The sequence below is a fragment of the Gastrolobium bilobum genome, unplaced genomic scaffold (genome assembly GCF_033153095.1).
Source record: "Gastrolobium bilobum isolate Gb01-03AN ecotype WA unplaced genomic scaffold, APGP_CSIRO_Gbil_v1 utg4571, whole genome shotgun sequence".
Classification (NCBI taxonomy): domain Eukaryota; kingdom Viridiplantae; phylum Streptophyta; class Magnoliopsida; order Fabales; family Fabaceae; genus Gastrolobium; species Gastrolobium bilobum.
In genome coordinates this window covers 205186-226545 of record NW_026897812.1, presented here as the reverse complement: position 1 = coordinate 226545, position 21360 = coordinate 205186, and the positions used below count along the sequence as shown (strand labels likewise).

The 21360-nt window shown below is 34.9% G+C and overlaps 4 protein-coding genes across 5 annotated transcripts; 3 read left to right on the top strand and 1 right to left on the bottom strand.

Annotated features, from left to right (window-relative positions):
* Positions 1–1070: 1070 nt before the first annotated feature.
* On the bottom strand, positions 1071–7577 carry LOC133310520 (2-hydroxy-palmitic acid dioxygenase MPO1). Of its 2 annotated transcripts, none has more exons than XM_061511449.1 (4): positions 7132–7577; positions 1654–1716; positions 1497–1568; positions 1071–1411 (listed from the first exon to the last, which is right to left on the bottom strand). In XM_061511449.1, exons 1-4 carry the CDS (start codon positions 7468–7470, stop codon positions 1295–1297), a joined length of 591 nt encoding a protein of 196 aa, XP_061367433.1. In that variant the 5' UTR covers positions 7471–7577; the 3' UTR covers positions 1071–1294. The 2 variants fall into 2 exon arrangements, with proteins under 2 accessions (XP_061367433.1, XP_061367434.1); XM_061511450.1 differs by lacking the exons at positions 1071–1411; positions 1497–1568; positions 1654–1716 and adding exons at positions 3229–3497; positions 3584–3709; positions 3821–3975 and having other exon boundaries at positions 7132–7264.
* Positions 7578–11663: 4086 nt separating this feature from the next.
* On the top strand, positions 11664–13337 carry LOC133310524 (photosynthetic NDH subunit of subcomplex B 4, chloroplastic). Its single transcript, XM_061511456.1, has 6 exons — positions 11664–11832; positions 11922–11966; positions 12056–12215; positions 12347–12402; positions 12480–12551; positions 13118–13337. The coding sequence occupies exons 1-6, from the start codon at positions 11734–11736 to the stop codon at positions 13244–13246; spliced, it is 561 nt and encodes a 186-aa protein (XP_061367440.1). The 5' UTR covers positions 11664–11733; the 3' UTR covers positions 13247–13337.
* A 4057-nt stretch (positions 13338–17394) lies between these two features.
* On the top strand, positions 17395–18237 carry LOC133310513 (uncharacterized). Its single transcript, XM_061511443.1, has one exon. The coding sequence runs from the start codon at positions 17395–17397 to the stop codon at positions 18235–18237; it is 843 nt and encodes a 280-aa protein (XP_061367427.1).
* Positions 18238–19505: 1268 nt separating this feature from the next.
* LOC133310512 (uncharacterized) lies at positions 19506–20000 on the top strand. The gene has a single exon (XM_061511442.1). It carries the CDS (start codon positions 19506–19508, stop codon positions 19998–20000), a length of 495 nt encoding a protein of 164 aa, XP_061367426.1.
* Positions 20001–21360: the final 1360 nt, after the last annotated feature.

Below are 21360 nucleotides of genomic sequence, written 5' to 3'. Positions count from 1 at the left end.
TGATGAATCGTGACAGAGAGGGAAGTGAGGGGCAGAATGGTTTTGGTGATTGTGCTTCTTGGTAATCTGTTTCTTCTGATTTACATTTGGCTTTTTTTTTCTTGTTGGGCTAACAGTGAGTAAATAAAAAAAGAGGTTAAGAAATGAGAGGGGTCTACTTTGAATTAACTATTTAGATTATAGTAATTAATACATATTTTTTGTGAAATCTAAACCTTTGCTCTTTTCTCATTTTCTTTGTTTTCTTTGCATAAAAAATGCTCATTTTAGGGGTTGAAAAGGTGTAGTTTTTTCAAATTGATAGTAGATTTTACGGTGACATCTTCCACCTCTCTCTGTCTCCTTCTTTCTCTCTATAACAAGTTAAAAGAGGTATTTATGAGTTATGTTCTCTGGATTGGTGTTTCGGCCTCCCACATATTGTGGTTGATGAGAGGAACAAATATTTAATTTTTCGTATTTTGACCTCTCATATATTATGTTTGAAGAGAGCAACAAATGTTTAATTTTTAGCCCTCCACAAGAAAAAATTCCGGGTCCGCCACTGACAGGTAGGCTGAGCTTGATGCATCACCCACCCTTCAAGCCCAATAGGCTCTCATGTGAGGGGGCGCGTTAGAGATATATAAAATCATTAATGTAGCCTCATTCAACAGATTAAATTTTTAGATTGAATTGGTTTTTCACATGCTATCAAAGCCTCGGCGCAACGGATTCGATCATCATCTCCCCCCTCCCCCCTCTCCCACTTTACCTTGTGAAATTTTCTTAGTGTGTATTATCCACCCTTCAAACTCATCTTGTATGAAGGGACGTGTTAAAGAATAGTATAAACAGTTAAAAAAACCCTCACCTATCAGCTTAAGCTTTTGAGAAAATTGGTTCTTTACATAATTCTTCATGTTTAAATACATAACATGGTTTGAAGGTGTTAATTTCTCACTTCGTTAAATACTTTGTTGTTCGTGCAAAGACCTAATATCGAGTTTCAGCTCTTATCAAGAGGTAGTAGCTTCTGAAAAGAAAACAAAAAACAGATGGACCCAAAGAAAGAAAATCATTGCACGGTTTTGCATATATGGAAGTTGGAACAATCACTAAGAGGGTTGGTAGCAACAAAATAAATGGTTCATGAGCTCTCTGTAATATTTCCTTTAACACTTCAAATGAGATTCACATCAGACTTTTGACAATAGTTCTAAGAACGTGTTTGGATAATACAAATCATTTTTCTTTGTTTCCAGACAAGTGATCTACAAGTACAACCACCACATTTGTAAGTAACTTGTTCAAGCTAAGAAAGTTTCTTTTGTTTCTTGTCTTGCCATTGTTTGATATCCGCTTCTATCCTTGCCTTTACCCTTGTCTGAAATCCTGGATATGGTTCATATCCGACAGATGATTGGAGGACCTGAAAAATCCAATCATATCATATCCATTTTACCTTGTTTCAATTGTCAAAGAGACCAGTCCATACAAATATGACACACAATTACCTCAAGCAACACGAAGAAAGGTGCCATTAGAAAAGCTTGAACAAGGTTGTCCAAGAGAGCCGGTGCACGTTTCTAAACAGAAAATAAAAAGGGTTATAACATATTGAAACATACAACCTATGCATCAAGCTTATTAGTAATGGAATAAATCATTTACCTCAAACACACCATGACCAATAAACTGTCCAGTCCAACAAATCAACTGAGCAGCCAACACAACCTGAAAGATTGTCGTCATAATGAAGTTCAAAGCACAATAAAATATCTCAGTATATGTCTCGTGGCTTTCTTATATGGTTTTTTTCTCTCTCTTAAACATGAAAAAGAAGAAGAAAGAAAGCATACAAATTAAGATTAAATAAATTGACACTTAATAATGCCAAAATATGGAAATGAATTTAACAGTGCTGAGGGGTATTAAACAACATTTAGAAGTTATAAATTCTCATTGCTATTGGAAGCAAACTAGAAATCCAAATCATATTCCATATATTCCACTACTTTTAAGAGAGATTTTTTTTCATCACTTTTCAACATTAGGATGAGAAAAGGAGAAAGCAAAAGAAAAATAAACCGAATTGCTTTTTGCTGTCTGATGATCTAAATATTCTTCCATCTATTCCACTATATAAAGAGAGATATTTTCTTATCATTTCTCAACATTAGAACGAGAAAAGGTAAAATCAAAATAAAAAGTTTTTGTCATCTCATGCAGGAATGTAGCTTCAGAACAACTTTCTTACTAACACATTTTTCAGGAACAGTGACCCATTTGCCATATTTTATAAAAAAATTACTCAAATGCCACACAAAAAGTAAAATTTTCCAAACTGCCGCGCGTGCTAATTCACTGCAACAGGTAGCGAACTACGTTTGCAAATGTAGCACGTTTCAGGTGGCCACGCAATTCGCTACTAATAGTAGCGAAATAGGTGGCCAAAAAGTCAGTTTGCTCTCAGCTGAAGCACGTCACATGGGTAATTCGCTGACCTGTACAGCGAACTAGTTCCAACGGTCAGAAAAAAAAATAGTTGTTGGGCTACGTGTTTGACAAGGACAAATTCGCTACAGTGTGTAGCGAACTAAGTCCAACGGATAATTCACACTTGGTTGCCTATATAAAACCCCTCCCCGCCCCCAAAATAAAAAATAAAAAAATTCCCCACTCTCTCTCCCTCTCTATAATTACATATTTCTCCTCTCTCTCTCTTTTTCTCTCTACAAGGTCTTTATTTTATCTCTCACAAGGTTAGTGTTTTACATTTTGTTATTTATGCATTATTAGTGTTTTTTATTTTGTTATTTATGCATTATTAGTAGGTGTTAGTTTTTTATATTATTTATTTCAAGAGTTGAAACCTTAGGTAAGAAACCAATGTGTTAATGTTATTATATTAATTGAAACTCTAGGATAGTTGGTGAATTATTATAATTTTAAATTATGTTTTATATCTTTTATTTTAATATTATTTATTTTAGATCTCGAAACCTTAGGTTAGAGAACATGCTATTTGTTGGTGAATTAATATGTAGGATAGTTAGTAAATTATTTATTTATTTAAAATTTTAAATACAAATTGTTTTAATTTTTTATTTTAATATTATTTATTTTAGGTCTCATAACCTTAGGTTAGAGGACATGTTATTTGTTAGTGAATTATTTAATATTTTAAAATGTTAAATACAAATTATGTTTTATATTTTTTATATTAATGTTATTTATTTTTGGTCTCAAAACCTTGGGTTAGAGGACATGTTATTGCTACTATTTAGGTTAATAATTATAAGTTAAAATAGTAATATCATTTAATTATTCCTCTAAATAGATCCATGGAGCATGATGAACCCTCATGCCCTAGGTCTCCGCGAAGTGTGATTGATCTAGGTCTGTCCGACCGTTCTCTCCTGACATTACAGGAGAAACATATATCCACGTATGTGTGGAATACCTCCAAGGATCGCGACGTCCAGCGTCAAAGTTTAAGCGCGAGATTGTATAACCTGCACATACAAGCATGAACTGAATATAAGTCACTTAATTTCACACAAGATGGTGCTATAAGAGATGCATATGTGCACATACATACCTAACTTCTTCAATTGCTTCTTCAACATCACCTTCTTGAACTTGTGATTGAAATTACTCCCGAGGTGGCGAAGGCAAAAGACATGGTATCCCTGGGGTGGTTGCAATCCTAGTTCCACAATGTTGACTGCAGACAAGATTCCCGAATGTTGATTAGAAATAAGACAGATTCTGTGTTTTTGAGTCACATGGATCTGAATCAATGCCAAAAACCACGACTAGTTGTCAAGATTCTCACCGGAAACAACCGCGAATGCAATTGGCAAGACGTAATTGTTGTCATCAACTGTTGTAGCAATCAAAAGCGTTCCCCGTAAGTAGGTACCATCGATTTGGATAACCGGCTTGCAATAATCAAAAGCATCACAACACTGTTTAAATGTCCAGAACACCCTGTGGAACACCTTGTGAGATCGATCGAGGCATCCAAAATCAAAATGATCATTCAGATCTAGCTTATAAACAGACCCTGGAGAAAATAGCAACATGTAATCCAACCATCTTGGCAAAAATGCATAAGAATCATCCCAATCCCCAAAAAATTTTACAATTGCCTTTTGCTTTGCCTTCCATGCCTTCCTGTAAGATACATGAAATCCAAGATTTGTTGCTATCCTTTCCTGGATTAGAGCAATTTTAACACTGGGCCCCTCCCTTATCATTTAAGGATTTGGTCAAACAATAATGTATTAGTAATTATTCCAAAAATATTAATAACTAAAAAGAAAGACTATTTGACATACCTATGATCAATGAACAAATGAGATTTGAGTCTAGTTGCTAACTTTGACTAACACATGTGTGTTCGTTATTCCATTTGCCCTTTTTTACGAATGCCTTCATCCTCCATGGACAACCGTCATTGTGATTTTCACAAACCATGATCAACCTTTTGGTATCACTCTTTTCTACAACGGTTGTGCGATGATTCACCATACAAAATTGTTTTATTGTCCTTATATAGCTCTTGACCCATTTGCTAGTTAGGTATTTGTGCTCCCTCCATTTCATCCAACTCCTGATCTGGGTGTGACCAATTAATATTCGTGTAATGGCTTATCTGAGACCAAAAAGGTACACTATTGTCTCCTATTTAATCATACATGCATTCGTTATTCTCAAATGTTTCAATAAAAATTATGTTAAAAAACACTTTTGACCATTACAATTACTAACCTACAACTGGCGGGTCATGCACTCCGACAACGCCTGATAAAGGAATCAGATGACACACTGCGCTAGACGGACAACAATCGAAATCACCATCGACGTCCGCATTCGATGAGTCACTGTCCAAAACAAGACCTTCGTCCACCTCTTCCTCGGAACTGTCCGTACGCCAAGCCAAATCGTACATGTCATGGGCCGAAAGCATTTCATAAGACATTGGTGGGGGTGACACATACCTTTCTTTCGGATTAACCATAGGCTCCTTATTAATGTCGATGGAGTGAATGGATGGGAGATAATGTTGAGTGTTTGATTGTCTGCCAGATTTTACTTCCGCGTACAGTTTGACAAATGTGGAGTCTCCATGATGTCGAAATGCGTCTACAACTAACGCTACATCTTCGTCCTTAACAATCTCCACAGCAACCCACTGTTGCGGGCCCGATACGCATCTAGCAGTCAATCGAGAAAGAGATTGACCCCGTTGTAATCTCAACTTCTTGTATATTATCTTCTTTAGTTCATTATACTTGCATCGAAGGCTCATGCGAAATATTTTTGTATCTCCTTCAAAAACTTGATCATTCGGTCTAAAATACCTCCTTCCATTATAATATACAACGGCGATTAAATCATTGCTACTGTCACTCATTATGTAAAAATGAAAAAAAAAAAAAATAGGAGGAAATAACCTGGGCAACAAAACAGGTAAGAATGAAAATGAAGAAATGGAGCGAATGACACTGGTCGAGAGGGAAACTAGGTTGGGTATAAATAACACTAAATTTACTGGAACAGATAGCAAACTACGACGTGTCAAAGCAGTAACTAGTTTGCTATGCCAGCCAGCGAATTATGCACAGGCTACCACATGTCCTGCTTTTGCTCAGAGCAGACTGACATGTCACACCTAGTTCGCTATGCCAGCCAACGAATTATGCACAACCTGCCACGTGTCCTGCTTTTGCTGACAGCAGACTGACATGTCACACCTAGTTTGCTATGCCAGCCAGCAAATTTCTCAGGGGTTGGCACATGTCCTACTTCAGCTCAGAGTAGACTGACTATTGACCACCTAGTTCGCTACTGTCAGTAGCAAATTATGTGGCCACTAGAAATGTACCACGTTTTGCAAACGTAGTTCGCTACCTGCTGCAACGAATTAACACGCGTGGCAATTTGGAAAATTTTACTTTGAGTAATTTTTTAAAAATATGTGGCAAATGGGTAACTATTTCCATTTTTCAATTAAGCAAAAGAGTTGCCGACATGCAACCATTTATAATTGAAGCAAACAGTTGAGATTCGACAGTGCTGTAGAGCAACTATGATGAACTAAAGAAGCATTGACATAAACCCCATTCCTAAAACACTTGGTTGGCGAACAACATCTAGTAGAGTCTCTACCTTAAAAATAAATAATCTTGTAAAAAATGTGATTCAAATTTATCTTTATGAGAATAGATAACAAGTTCGATGACAATAAGACTTCACATTGTAAATATGATTCCCCAGCAGGCCCCTAGCACCCTTTATTGTGCAGTTGTGAACTCTTGCCTTTTAAGCAAAGGGCAGCAAATGACCATTTAAGAGTGATGAGGGCAACAATGTAATATGAAGATCTCAGAGATAACTAACAACTCTCTAATTATGCAACTAATAAAAATAAAAGTTATTCTAATAATTCATCCAACTATATACCAGAACCATATAAGATTAAGCTACCAGTTTGATCTTTAGAAAGCAAAAAACTAACAAATTCTGGTGTAATTGTTGGGAAAACAAGAGGGCCAGAGTTTCACTTAACACCTATGGGTCTGGTTGTCAGGACATATCCGTAACTGTACCTTTGGATGAACTAACAGTCACGGAACTCTCGTACATAGAGGGTGGCAGAGGAACTCGTACAAAGGTACAATTACTTATACAGGACCACCACCCATAAGGAAAACTAACAGTCCTTAGGAGCTTTAGACAAAAGTATGAACTAACAGTTCGATGACAAAAATCTAAATAGTGAGAAACACTGATTCAAAATTAAAAAGACCCCCTGCTAAAGACTACAGATATGACTTACACAATTATACGTTCTGGTCCAAATCAACGACTAACATAGATGGAAATTGATTCTCATAACATGTTTATATTATGTAAAAGAATCATTTAACGATCAATAATCAAATCAATAGTACTAATTTTATAATTTTCTATCTTTATATTTTTTTTCTCTCTATTTTTTTTTTATCACTGTAGATTAGGATTCTCTTGCGTAATACGATCCACTCCGAACATAAATAAAGTTGAGAAATTTAACCCGACCCACAAAAGTTACATCAATGATAGGGTGAAGATGAAGCAAATTGAGGTGAATTTAAGTACCTTCCAAGCGAGTGCGAAGCCGAGGTTATTGGCAACAAAACTGGCACCGACCCAACAGAGGAAAGTGAGCAAAGCAGCGAGGGACCCAGCTTTCGTATCCAAAGCGGCATAGAAGAGTGCGTAGAAGACTGTGAAGAAGAAGCCCAAGTTGAAGACGAGGACAGGGTGGATGATGAACCCTAATTGTGTGGGTGAGAATAGGGGAGGGGTGAAGTAGAGAAGGATAAGTGCGGTGAAGAGGATTGGCCATACGAAAATGATGTGAATCGCAACGTTGATGGGGTTACTGTGGTATGCGCCGTAGAAGCCGAAGTGCTTCTCCAGATCCAACAAACCCATTGGGGAATTTTTTTTTTTTTTTTTTTTTTTCCGATTCTAAGAGACAGAAATTAATTGTTCCGGATATTGGGTTGTTCTTTGGTCTTCTTAAATCTCTGAGTCTTTTATTTATAACGTGATCGTTTGTAATAAAACTAACATTAATGAATAGGTCAACAGCTAAATGATGTTAATATATAAATCAATGAATCGGTAGCATATAGAGAGAGGGTAGCACATAGAAAGTTGCTTTCTAGACCTTCTTTCTTCTAAGGCGAAATTTCTTCGGTTCAGCCGTCGCATCGAGTTATAATTATGAAATTTGGCCGGCATATACTAAGCTGGTTAAAAGAGTAAATACCTGTTATAAAAAAAAAAAAAAAGAGTAAATATCATTTTTACTCCCTCACAAAAAATACACTTCTCAATTTAGTTCCTTACAAAAATAAATTAGTCAGTTAGTTCCTAACAGATTCAAAGTAAACCCATTTAGTTGAAATCGTGGTCCCTCACAAATTCAAAAAAGACTCATATTAGTTCCTCAAAAGAATTAAAATGGGTCCACCTTGAATTTGTTAGGGACAAACTGACTAATTTATTTTTGTAAGGGACTAAAATAGGGGACTGTGTTTTTTGTTAGAGATCAAAAAGGGTATTTACTCTTATATTTATAATTTGTTTTAATTTATAATTATATTTTAATTGTTGATTTTCGTCGATCAATGATTATTATTTTAGTAAATCAAATTTATTAATTAATTATTAATTCACGGAAATCAATTATTAAGACATAATTATAAGAGATTCTACATAAAAATAGATCGTAAATATAACCTTATTCTAATTGTAATATTAAAATTATTTTTTCATATAAAATTATTAGCTAATATAAAAGAGAAAAAAAAATTAATATTATAATTATATGCTCTACAGAATTGTTCAAACTATAGAGACGTTAAGCTAATGAGTCATACTATGAAGTTGTGGGAGAGAGTTATTGAACATCGCTTGAGAAGAGACACCAAAGTTTCTGTAAATCAATTTGGATTTATGCTAGGAAGATATACCATGAAAGCCATTTTTTTTATGCGACAATTAATGGAAAGATATCGAGAAAAGAAGAAGGACTTACGTATGGTGTTCATAAATCTTGAAAAAGCATATGATAAGGTTCCAAGGAATGTTTTATGATGGGTTCTTGAGAAGAAAAGGTATCATCAAAGTATGTAAAGGCAATCAATGATATGTATGATGGGGCGGGCTACTACATGTATGAAAGCTTGTAATGGAACATCAAGTTATTTTCCTATCACGGTAGGTGTACACCAAGGTTCGGCTCTAAGTCCTTATCTCTTTGCTTTAGTTATGGATGAACTAACAAAAAATATTCAAGAGAAAGTGTCATGGTGTATGCTTTTTGAAGATGATATTGTGCTTATTGATGAGAACAAAGATGGTGTTAATAGAAAACTTGAATTACGGATAAGCACGTTGGAATCTAAAGGATTCACGTTAAGTTGGAGCAAGACTGAGTATTTGAAGTGTGAGTTTTCTCTGGCAAGAGATGAAGACCTAGATCTCGTGCACCTACTTGGTCAAGAGGTACCCAAGAAAGATGCTTTTAGATATCTGGGATCCATTTTGCAAAAAGGTAGAGAGATTGATAAGGATGTAAATCATAAAATCAGAGCAAGGTGGATGAAATAGCGTAGTGCATCTGGATTTTTGTGTGACCGCAAAATCCCCCTTAAGTTAAAAGGAAAATTCTATAGAACACCTGCAATGCTATATGGAGCTGAATGTTGGGCAGCATATAGACAACATGAGCATAAAATGAGAGTAGCAAAGATGAGGATGTTAAGGTGGATGTGTGGTTATACGAGGATGGATAAGATGAGAAATGAAGATACTCGACGAAAGGTAGGAGTACTATTGGTGGCTGAAAAGATGAGAGAACATAGATTGAAGTGGTTTGGGCATGTAATGACAATGCCCCTAAATATTCTCGTAAGAACAAAAGTTTGTTACCAAGAGCTTAACACAAAGAAAGGTAGAGGTAGATCGAAACCAACTTGGGAGAAGGTAGTAAAGCAAGACTTAATGAAGTGGGATATAGATTGGCGGACGGTGTGCCTTAGAATGAAATGGAGAAAATCTATATGCATGGTGGAGGGTTAGACTCGTTATTATTACTATTTTATTTATTTATTTCTTATCTTTTTTCAATCATTTCGTATCTTTTATTTGGGTTCATCTACTACCGACCCCGATTAATTTGAGATAAAAATATTGTTGATGTGGATATATAATTATGAAAAATGCATTTGTCATGTTACATTACAAATAAATAGTTGCTATGTTAAGAAAAAAAAAACAGGTTATATAATATTAAAGAAAATAAGATGGCACATTATTTAATAAATTGATCTTGTTTTTTTCTTAACATAACAACTATTCATTTATCATGTAACATAACAAATACATTTTTGTATAATTATATATTCTCTAACATACATGATTATAGTAAAAACATGCAATGTTGAGTAAAAGTTTTCTCCTAGGTAGTGTTTGGTTGAAGGTTTATTTTGGGATTGATGGGAAGTGTAAGTGGATATTGAAAAATACCATATTTGGTTCAGGTTTTTTCAAAAAATATCAGGCAAATAGGATAGATGGAAAAATGACTTTTGTGTTGAATACCACTTGAAATGTGGTATTTTGAGATAACTGGGAAAGTGAAAAAACAAGTGCAAAGTTTCTCCCGAATATAGATTTTGCATATTTAAATAAATTTCTCTGGTAATATTTGGGTCAACCAAACAACTTTTTTTACATTTTCCTACCAAACTCACTTTCCAACCATTTCCCTATCAATTATATTTCCCTAGTAAAAAAAAATTTCTCCCGAACCAAACACTACCCTAGGGGAGGCATCTATCGAATTCGTCAGTGCGCTCATACGTAATTATCACCAACAGCCAAAATTTTTGTGTTAAGAAAAAAGGGGAAATTATATATATTTCTTTTTTTTAAAAAAAACTTCCTTCGAAAAAATTATATATATTTCAAAAGCAAAAGAATTGTTTCTGCGACTGGCTCTTTCCTTTTTCTTCTCTCTCTAATTTTTCTTTTCTTGCTTATTTTCTTTTTTCTCTTTCCTAAAAAAAATTATCATTATATTTATTAATGGTTGAGCTGTCAATAAATGTTTAAAATATGAGTAAAATTTCTTTTGGGTCTCTGACAAAAAATATGATTCTCACTTTCGTCCTTTATAAAAAAAATACTTATATTAGTCATTTTTTAGGAATTAAATTAGATCTTTATTAAATTTCTGAAGGATCACATTTTCAAAAATTAAAAATTTTAGAAGGACCAAAAATTAACTTTATTTGTATAAAAGACAAAAATAGGCACCGTATTTTTTTATTGTTAGGACCCAAAAGAGATTTTACTCTTAAAATATTAAAAGAGGCCGTTGATATATCAGTTAATATGAAAAAATATCTGCAATAAATGATGGGTTTTAGTAGTATCATGTTACATAACCTAAGAAAACTTTCCTACACACAATTAAGAGGTGGAGTCCACATGTTTTTTTTTTCTCTTTCATCATTTCACTTTCTCTTTCTTCTTTATTGTGAGGGTAGGAAAAAAAATTTATATTATGCAACATTATTCTCATAAAACCCATAAATGATATGATCTTTTAAGTTATGTACGGTAAAAATAAATGGGAGATTTAGGGGAATGAATTTGGGAAGTTACGGGTTTAAACATTGAACACGGATAGCTTCAAGGTTTTTGGCTTGTAAAAGTTGATAGAAATTCAACGTGTGTTTATATAAAGGGGTAAATAAATGTTAGGAACAAAGTTACTCTCGTGTTAATATTTTTTTTCCTTTTTTTTTTAATTAATGAGCTCATTTAGTTGTATGTGTAGGAAAAAAAACTTCTCTTATGTTGCATAAGAAAATGCAATCTCATTCATCTTTGGTAGAAATTTAAAGTCTTAATTCAGACCCACTCCGAATCGAATTAGCTACGAAACAATGAATCGATTAGAATATTTTCAAAAAATAAAATAAAATATAACCCCTAATATAAATAAACGAGGATACGGAGGTCATTTTAATGAATTATTTTGAAGAATTCGATACAAATCAAATTTGTTGGAAATATGTACTTGAAAGGTGGTTCTTCATTGTACTCTTATCCACTCTATCCCATATATGTAAGGACCAGCATAGCAACCACTTTCTAGTACTGTGCTCGTTCAAAACCATGGCTGAAGCTATCATGGGTTTCACCGTTTTCAAATCACATATTCATAGTTCATGTCTACAAACAAGGAGATTTGAAGTGAACCCCTCTTCAAGATTGGTAAAATGGTCCTTTGCTATCCATTTCATCTCTTGAGATTCACTTGCTAGTTTCAAAGCTGAAAAAATGAAGGTGTCTTTCTTTTGCAGCCCAAGCAGCATTCAAGCTCGACCCTTTTCAACAGACCGTGGCAGGTAAGTAGTTTATATTAAAAGTGAAAGCTAGATTCAGTTTACACTTTAAACAATGATAGCATGTTGTTTCTTATGTAATTGTAAACAAGGTCGAAGAGGGCAAGACCAAAAGAGCATCTTTGTGTAAAGTGAATGGCTTGCCAGATTTTCCATTGATGGCAGTTCTAGTAGAGCAATTTGAAGGGCAGAGAGATTTGATAACCCATAAATCAATTGTGCATCTTAGTGATAATGAAATAAAGAATGTGTGTAAGTCTCAAATATCATAGCTCCTCCTCAACCCTTCTTTGAGTTCTTTCCTCCAAACTCTGTTCTTTAATTTTTGTTTTCTCTCTTAGGAATTTCAATTTGATTTCTTATTGGTACCCTTTCTGTTGCAGACTCTTGGTACATAATGTTCACCGTTTGGGGATGCTTAGTCTTTGGTTCCATGAAGGTAAAAAACACTTGTACTTCCATTCATGTTTGGCAATTGTGTATGGATCTTTTAATTTTTAGTTTCATATGATTTAGGATCCATATTACGACTCAGAAACATATAGGGGAGATGGAGGAGATGGCACTGGCCATTGGATCTATGACAAGGTAATTTTCTTAATGACTTTGTTATTCTTTTCTTGCACTAAAAGCCCCAAACAGGGGAGCACAAATCAAATCCTAAGAAGTAAACACAAAACATATATATAACTAGTCCTACTCCTACTCCTACCAAGCTTAAATGCTTTTTGTCATAAACCATTCAGTTTCAGTTAGCTCATGACTTAAACATTCTGTTATCCACATTATGTATCAACATTAGATGAGGCCAAACTATCTCCGATAGGTATTCCTTTACTAAAAATAGAACTCAAGTGTATTAACCATAAAAAGGCGGATAAAATAAATAAGGTTAGATGTGTTGTTGTTTTTTTAAATGTTTTTTTTTTCTTTCTAATTTTAACAATGATGCGCTGAGTTTTAAATACTACTAGAATACTGAAAATATTTTCCTTTCATAAGAGGAAATTAAGCATTTATAATATGAATGTTTTTATTGAAATACGCAATAATCAAAAAGGCCAAATACGTTATAATGGCAAGATAGCACCTTCCTGCAAGTAAAGTCTTAAGGTAGAACATTTTGAACTGTGAGTATTATTATGGCTATGCAGCAAGAGCTGATGGAAGTAGAAGCCAGAGAAGCTCTGTTGCGGGAGGAGTTGATTGAGGAGATAGAACAAAAGGTTGGAGGGTTGAGAGAACTTGAAGAAGCAAGCAAGAATGAAGAACTAGTCAAGTGATTTTCTGCAGTCATGCATGCATTTGATTCCATCGGTTAACCAAGCAATCCTTCATTATTGTATGTATATATATATAAGTTCATTATTAGGAGTAAATTCTTATGCTTCAAAGGTACTGTTAAACCACGGTTTATTCTTTCAATATGGCTTCGTAATATAAATCCAAAGGATGTCAATTTTTCATTGGCATGGCAGTTTCAGTTAAAACTAATGAGAGTTAACCCGCATGCACTTCACGACTTTCTTTTGGGATTTTTGAACTCTATTTTACAGCTGAAAAACTGGGGCCTTTTTTCTTTTTTGAACGATTGGGTTTCACTTTTTGTTTAAAAGGGAATCCATTAATGTAACAAATTTAAAAATCCACTCATCCAAATGCGATTTATCCTTGAGAATATGTGTTTTATCCTTTTCTTAAATAAAAGTTTTGGGAAAGGCAGCGTTGCCGATGCAAAATCGCGAGTGCTTGTGAGTTGGGTTTGAATTATTTCGATTCTTGTGCAAGATTTTGATTGGATTAATTTTACAGATTTATAAACTTAAACAAATAGATCATGTTGGGGCTTAGATTGGGTTTAATATTGGGTCCGTGGGTCGTGTCAAGATTAGATTAACCACAAGTTCAGAAAATACGCAATATGTATTGCTTGTCTAAATAGAAAAGGAGATTGCACTAGTTGAGAAAAATTATATTATGAAAATTACATTCATTGAATAATGAATTATATTAAAAGAAAAAGGAAATAAAGAATCAAGCATAATTATATATAACTTCACAAATATATTTTGGCACAATACACAATGTTTATTGTAGCAACCGAACAAGGGAGAAGGTCCACTAGAATCAAGAATAAGAATAAGCCCACATATCTCAGACTATCATATGTAATTAGTAACTAATAGGAGTGTTATTGAATTCCAATTTTAAGTTTGTCAAAGGCTTTATGTTACTAAAGGGTATTACAGTAATTTACTTTTATGGATTGTTGTAACAAATAGTACGTGGATTATATGGAAGGAAAATGAATGGAACAGGACATAACCCGATTTTATAGAATTCTCTCTCTTTTCCTCACCTTCCTCTCGGTTCATCTTCTTCTTCTATTCATCTGCAATTTTGTCTCCTTACATTATGGTGCTTCCAGTGAACCCCTCTCCTTCCTAATATACATGGCTGAAAACACTCGTTTCCGCGATCTTACCAATAGAGTTTATACACTTACAAGAACGAATTGAAACAGAGGAGCTCATTAGGGAACATTGGTACATGGCACTCCAAGAGTCTCAGACCCGACTACAGGAGTCCCAAACTAGTTTACAATAATCTCAAGCACTATTACACTAGGACCTGACTCGTTTAATTGACTTACAACAATGCTCTTCAAGATAAATTAGAAATGCCAGATTTGGAATTCTTGGTTCTGGACCACTCCAAAATTCTCACATAATGGTTCTGAATTTGTCCAATCTCGTCAAGCTAAGCTGGATTTTCCCAGATTTCCTAAGGAGACCCAACAACCTAGACCATCACTCGAGAGGGGTATTGTTCCTTCTTCAATGCACCTGAAGTTACGTCTCTTCTTAACTTCATTTCATTTTGATGACCCGGCAGCTTGTTGGTGCAATAGTGTATGATATGCCTCTAGCATATATAGTTTTCTAGACTATAAAGAGTAAGGATTTGATATTAATTGAGCAATAAATGTTACTATCTGTTAGAAATATTGATAATCTTTGCTCAGGCACACTCTCACTGAATTTCTATGTTTTGTAGAAGAAAAGTGCAAGAAAAAAGGACTAATTCACATAAAGAAGTCTAGTGAATGCCTCACAGCGCGATTGGCGCTGGAATGGCGCGATCCGCGCCAGGAATAATTGAATCTGCGCTACTGGCATGGGATTATCGCGATCAGCGCTAAGAAGATTTGAAGCTCATTAACTCACTGCCTCTCCGCGCGGTATTGGCGCTAACCACGCAGATATCATGTGCAATAATATGCTGAGGTGGAACTTTATAAAAAAAAAAAAAAGGATTCCTTGAAAGATTCTGAGGAGATTTGGTTGCACTATATAAATAGGGAAAAAGAAACCTTATTAGTAGATTTTTCGACGTAAAAGAATTCAGAGATAATTGGAAAAGCACAGAGAAAAATTCATGAAGTTTTGCTGAGGCATATGAATCAAAGAGAAGGAAGCGTGAAGAAATTAATCAACCATTGTTTCTTCTTCTTCATCTTCTTAACATTCTTCAAATGAATATGTCTGGCTAGTTTTCTTTTGTAATTAGGGTCATGGATCTGATGTGAATCTTTTTTGGATATTTGAATTATTTTTATAATTATTTTAATTCAATTAGTTTTATTTTACCTTGAATGAAAATTTTATATCCTTATTAGACTTGATCAATCTTATAGGGTTTTGAGGGTTATAGCTCATAATAGACATATTGGGGTTTTAATTCTGACTAGGGTAAAATAACAATTTGTGCATGATCTAGACATAGTCTGTATGGATTGCAGACTTCGTAATTCATTGAACTTAATGCTTAATTCAAGAAGAATTACAAAGACATTATGATTCTAATTGGGTTAAATGCTTAATTCAAGAAGAATTACAAAGACATTATGATTCTAATTGGGTTAAAGAGTTAAATACACTAAGACATTAGGGTTTAACCAATTAATTTTGAAGAAGATGAATTGTCTGAACTATTGAGTTAATTAATTATAAGAATTAATTCTAATTAATAAAGCGGGATCAAAAGTGAAATGTGCCTTGGCTACATTTCCTTATCACAATTTATTTAATCATACTTATTACTTGCGTTCTTGAATGTTCTTGAGTGTTTGTAAATTTACTTTCAATTATTTTTATTTTTATTCAAAATTTATTCTCTAAACCAAATTGGATTGTTCAAATTAAAGGGAATAGTTATAATAGTACTTGGTGTTGTAATCCTCGTGGGACGATACTCTTTCTCACTGCTTTATTACTTGAAATAATCGGTATACTTGCCGTAATCACAACAAGTTTTTGGCGTCGTTGTCGAGGATTAAATTACGCCAATATTAATTATAGCTTTCGATCTTTGAGATTGGACGTTATTTTTGTTTTTATTAATCTGATTTTTTTATTTTATTTTATGCGAGGTATAGTAAATCCTGCTTCTCTGCTATTTGATCCTGAAATTGAGAAGACTGCAAAGAAGAACGAGAAGCTTACTAAACAGAAGAAACAAGAAGAACCTTCCAGTTCAAAGCCAAGAGCAGAACCAATTGAGATGGCTGGCAACAATCCTCAACCTCCTCCAGAGGCTCTGATGGATGCGTTTCTCACGCCGAGCTTCACGAGACCAAACTCAAGCATAACAAAGCCAACAATTGAGGTTAACAACTTCGAGATCAAGCCAGCTTTGGTATCTTTGGTTCAACAATCCCAGCTTTTAGGGAATGATTTGGAGAATCCACATGCTTATCTGGAGAAGTTCTTGATGATTTGATACCGTCAAATGGAATGGGGTATCCGATGATGCACTGAGATTGCGCTGTTCCCTTTCTCTCTTAAAAGGGAATAATTCAACTAGTTAGAACAACAGCCAGCAAACTGCATCAGTACCTGGGAAGACTTGGCTGCCAAGTTTTTAGCTCAGTTCTTCCCAATGACAATACAATAGGTTGGTGAATGAGATCACAAATTTTATGCAACCTGAAGGAGAAACTCTTTGTGCTTCATGGAAGAGATTTAAAGAACTACTGAGAAAATGTCCTCAGTATGAGTTACAACCTGGGGAAAAGGTCCGTATATTCTTCAATGAAATTACACCTTCTTCAAGGATGGTTATCAATGCTGCAGCTGGAGGGTCTATAACACATAAAGCACCAACTCAAGCATTGGCGTTGTTTGAATCCATGGCAGCACTTGAGAATGAAAGCATTACAACACAACCTAAGAGAGGAGTTCTTCAACCGTAGAACAATGATGCAATGTTAGCCGACAGAAACTCATCTCTCAGCAAATTGCTATTTTGAATAGCAAATTTGAAAAGTTTCAAGCTTCTGCAATGCAAGCTCAACCAGTAGTGTGTGAATACCGTAAATGAGAGCACGAGACTAAAGAATGTAATGCACTCATAGGAGCAACAATATGCCATGTTTTTAGATATTTTTAAAAAGTTACAAATTAATATTCCTTTTACTGAAGCTTTAGCTAAAATTCCTAATTATGTTAAGCTTATGAAAGACCTCTTGTCTAGAAAGCATAAGTTGCAGGAATTTGAGACAGTGGCTCTCACAGAGGAGTGCAGCGCCATTATCCAGAAGAAGCTTCCACCAAAACTTCGAGATCCAGGGAGTTTCAACATCCCCATTGCGATAGGCAACATTAATGTTGGCCGGACATTGTGTGATCTCATAGCAAGCATCAATCTCATGCCTTTGTCTGTGATGAAATCTCTGGGAATTTCAGAATTGAAACCCACCATGGTCTCCTTACAACTTGCTGATAGATCTCTAAGAAGACCAAATGGAGTTATTGAAGATGTTCTTGTTAAAGTTGACAAGTTCATATTTTCTGCTTACTTCATAGTCCTTGGTATGGAAGAAGAAGGTGACATGCCCCTTCTCTTAGGAAGACCTTTCCTAGCCACAACCAGAACCATGATAGATGTAGAGCAAGGAAAGTTAGAGCTGAGGATGGATGACAAAAAGGTTACCATCAATGTATTTGATGCAATGAAGCAAGCAACTGATAAGGATGACTGCTTTCAAGTAGACATCTTTGATGAGTTGCTGCTTAAGAAGAAATATGATGATCCAGCTCTCGAAGAAGATTTGAAAGCTCTTGACATTGATTCTCCACTAGAAAATTCTGAAATTACAATAGAGATGCTGAAGAAAAAGAATACCCAAGCATTGGAGGATCCATCAACTACAAGAACACCAATCTTCCACACCTTGGCTGCAGACTTGGGTCCCTTTTTTCTCCCAATTTAGTGAGTTTCAAGCCTTGAGACTAACATGGTTGTGTTTAGAATGCCATTTACTTAAAGTTTGATGTAGTGGAAGTTGGATTTTGGTGGTGTTTTGGTGGAATGAAGTTTTGAACCAAAACTTGTACAAAGATGAAGGGGAGCTTGGTTTTGATGAGAGAGAATGGGGGAGAAGATGATGAATAGTGGCTGATTGCATAGGTGGCTTAAGTCACTTAAGTGGGTGGGTCCCACTTGACACATCACTCAATTCAAATTATTTCAAATCTCTCACTTGAACCACCAATCTCCAAATAATTCATAAATTATTCATAAACTCCAAAATTTAATATTCACCAAAGTTCTTTAATTTCCCTTGATCAAATGAATCCGGAGTTTTCCAGTCGTTCGGTGAAATCACAGTTTTAAGCTGTTATGCGCATTCTGGGCACGCTTCCTCAAAAATCTTAATCTCAATCAATTTTCATTAGAAATCATAACTCCTAGTCCTATGTATCATTTATAAGTTATTTCCAAACCTAGAGCTCAAAATTCATTCGACAAGCTTTACGATGCAACTATACCGCAATATTTTTATCCGGTAAAAATATTATTCATCAAATTTCCAGAAACTTGCCTAACCACTAATTTTTCGTCTGAGTCCATTTCCAAGGTTAGTTTTCCCATTTGAAACCTTCTACTCAATTTTCCTTTCCTAGGATTATGTGTTTGGCGAATTACCGTTTACCCTTCTAATGTATTTTGAACCAGAACTCAGGATTTTTACTAATCATATCCCTTAATCCATATTTTAATATATAATTATATGTTTTAGAAATACGAGGTGTTATATTTCTCGACTTGTAGAGCTTATTCATATGGACTTATGTGGACCAATGACAGTCATGAGTAGGTCAAGTAAGAAGTATGTTTTTGTTATAGTTGATGATTACTCAAGATTTACATGGACGATTTTTCTTGCTACAAAAGATGAAACACTTGATGAATTTAAAGCATTTGTTAAGAAAAATCAAAATGTAATTGAACACCGACTTGTGTCTATTAGGTCTGACAATGGAGGAGAATTTTCTAAAAAAAATTTGTTGACTTTTGCAAAGAGCATGGCATTAATCACAATTTCTCAGCTCCTAAGACTCCTTAACAAAATGGATTAGTGGAAAGAAAAAATAGAACCCTAGAGGAGATGACAAGAACCATGCTAATTGAAAGTGGACTACCAAGGAACTTTGGGCTGAAGCTCTTAATACCGCATGTTACATCATCAATAGAGCAATGATAAGGCCATCGTTAAAGAAGACTCCCTATGAGCTACTCAAAAGGAGGAAGCCTTCAATTGTACACTTCAGGACATTTGGGTGTAAGTGCTTTGTGCACAATAATGGTAAGGACAATTTAGGAAAATTTGACCCACGTAGTGATGAGGGTGTATTCTTAGGATACTCCTCGAAAAGTAAGGCATATAGAGTGTATAATAAGAGGACAATGTGTGTTGAGGAAAGCATACATGTTATTTTTGATGAATCTGATGCCTTTGATAAAGTTGTGCAGGTTCTTGATGATTTCGATATAGGTTTGTTAAGGTCATCTACATTAGGCTTAGAGCCAAATATAGATGAGGAAGATAACTTTGGTGTCAAAGCAGCAAATCACCAAGGAGTAGGAGATACAAATACCACAGTTAAGGAAGTTGAAACAAAAAAGAAGAACTTCATGAACGTATCGATCTTCTTGAGGATGAAGTTGAAGAAACACCTGATGAGCCTATGATGAATCAAATTGATCAAATTCATTTCAGAAAATGGAAACATCAAAGCTCATACCCACTGGACATGATCATCAGTGACATTGAAAAGGGAGTACAAACTATTTCTCAAGTTAGAAATTTCTGTGCTTTTAATGCTTATCTTTCTCTAACTGAGCCTACTAACCATGCAATTGCCTTGAGCAACTCAGATTGGGTGTTAGTTATGCAGGATGAGCTTCATCAATTTGAAAGAAATAAGGTGTGGCATCTTGAACCTAGACCCAAGGATAGAATTGTAATAAGACTAAAGTGGGTGTTCAAAAACAAGCTGGATGAGCATGGCTCCATCATAAGAAATAAAGCAAGACTGGTAGCTAAAGGTTACAATCAACAAGAAGGGATGGACTATGGAGAGACCTTCGCACTAGTAGTAAGGATAGAGGCAATTAGAATTCTCATTGCATTTGCTTCATATATAGGATTCAAGCTATACCAAATGGATGTGAAAGTTGCCTTCTTGAATGGCTTGCTGCAAGAGGATGTGTATGTTGAGCAACCTTTGGGCTTTGAGGACCCTTCCATTGGAGACTATGTCTACAAGCTTGAGAGAGCCTTGTATGGGTTGAAACAAGCTCCACGAGCATGATATGAAAGACTCTCAAAGTTCTCCTAGGTAATGGGTTTTATGTGAATTGAGTTTTACAAAATCTTTTCGCAAAGTACATCCTTTGATATTTTAAAGACTATTTCTTCAATAAAGTGATTTATGAGGAAAGATCTAAGTGTAAGAGAAAGTGTAGTGATCAACAAAGTAAGCAAGCGAATATATAAAGACAATCTAAAATGCAATTTTAATACTTAAATAAAGAGATTAAGGTTAGAGAAATTGCAAACTAGATGTATCCTGGTTCGGTCACCACCACCGTGACCTACGTCCAGACTGAAGCTGCTCGATCAATTCTTTTCACTAACTACCAAGCTTGAGGGTGCTTGACAAACCACTACAATCTTTCAAGACTTCGGGCTCTTGATGCCTTACAATTTTTCACTCCAAATTTTCTTAGGAATTTGGTGACCTTTCAAGTGTATAGGGTTTACTCCCCTAACTACTCAAGAAATCAAAGGAAGGTGTTTAACAATGGCTAAGTACTCTCAAAGTACAAATAAGACAAGTTGAAGAACAATGGTATATGACACTTCTCACAAGAATAAAGCTCAAATATAATTTATGATCAAGAATACAAGAATAATGCAAATAGGATAAGAATTAATGAGTAATAATGATCAAGAAGTGTGTCCATGGGAACAGTAGTCTCTATTTATAAAGGGCCCCCATGGCCTTTTTCACACTCATTTTCGCAAACTAGCCATTTTATAGCCGTT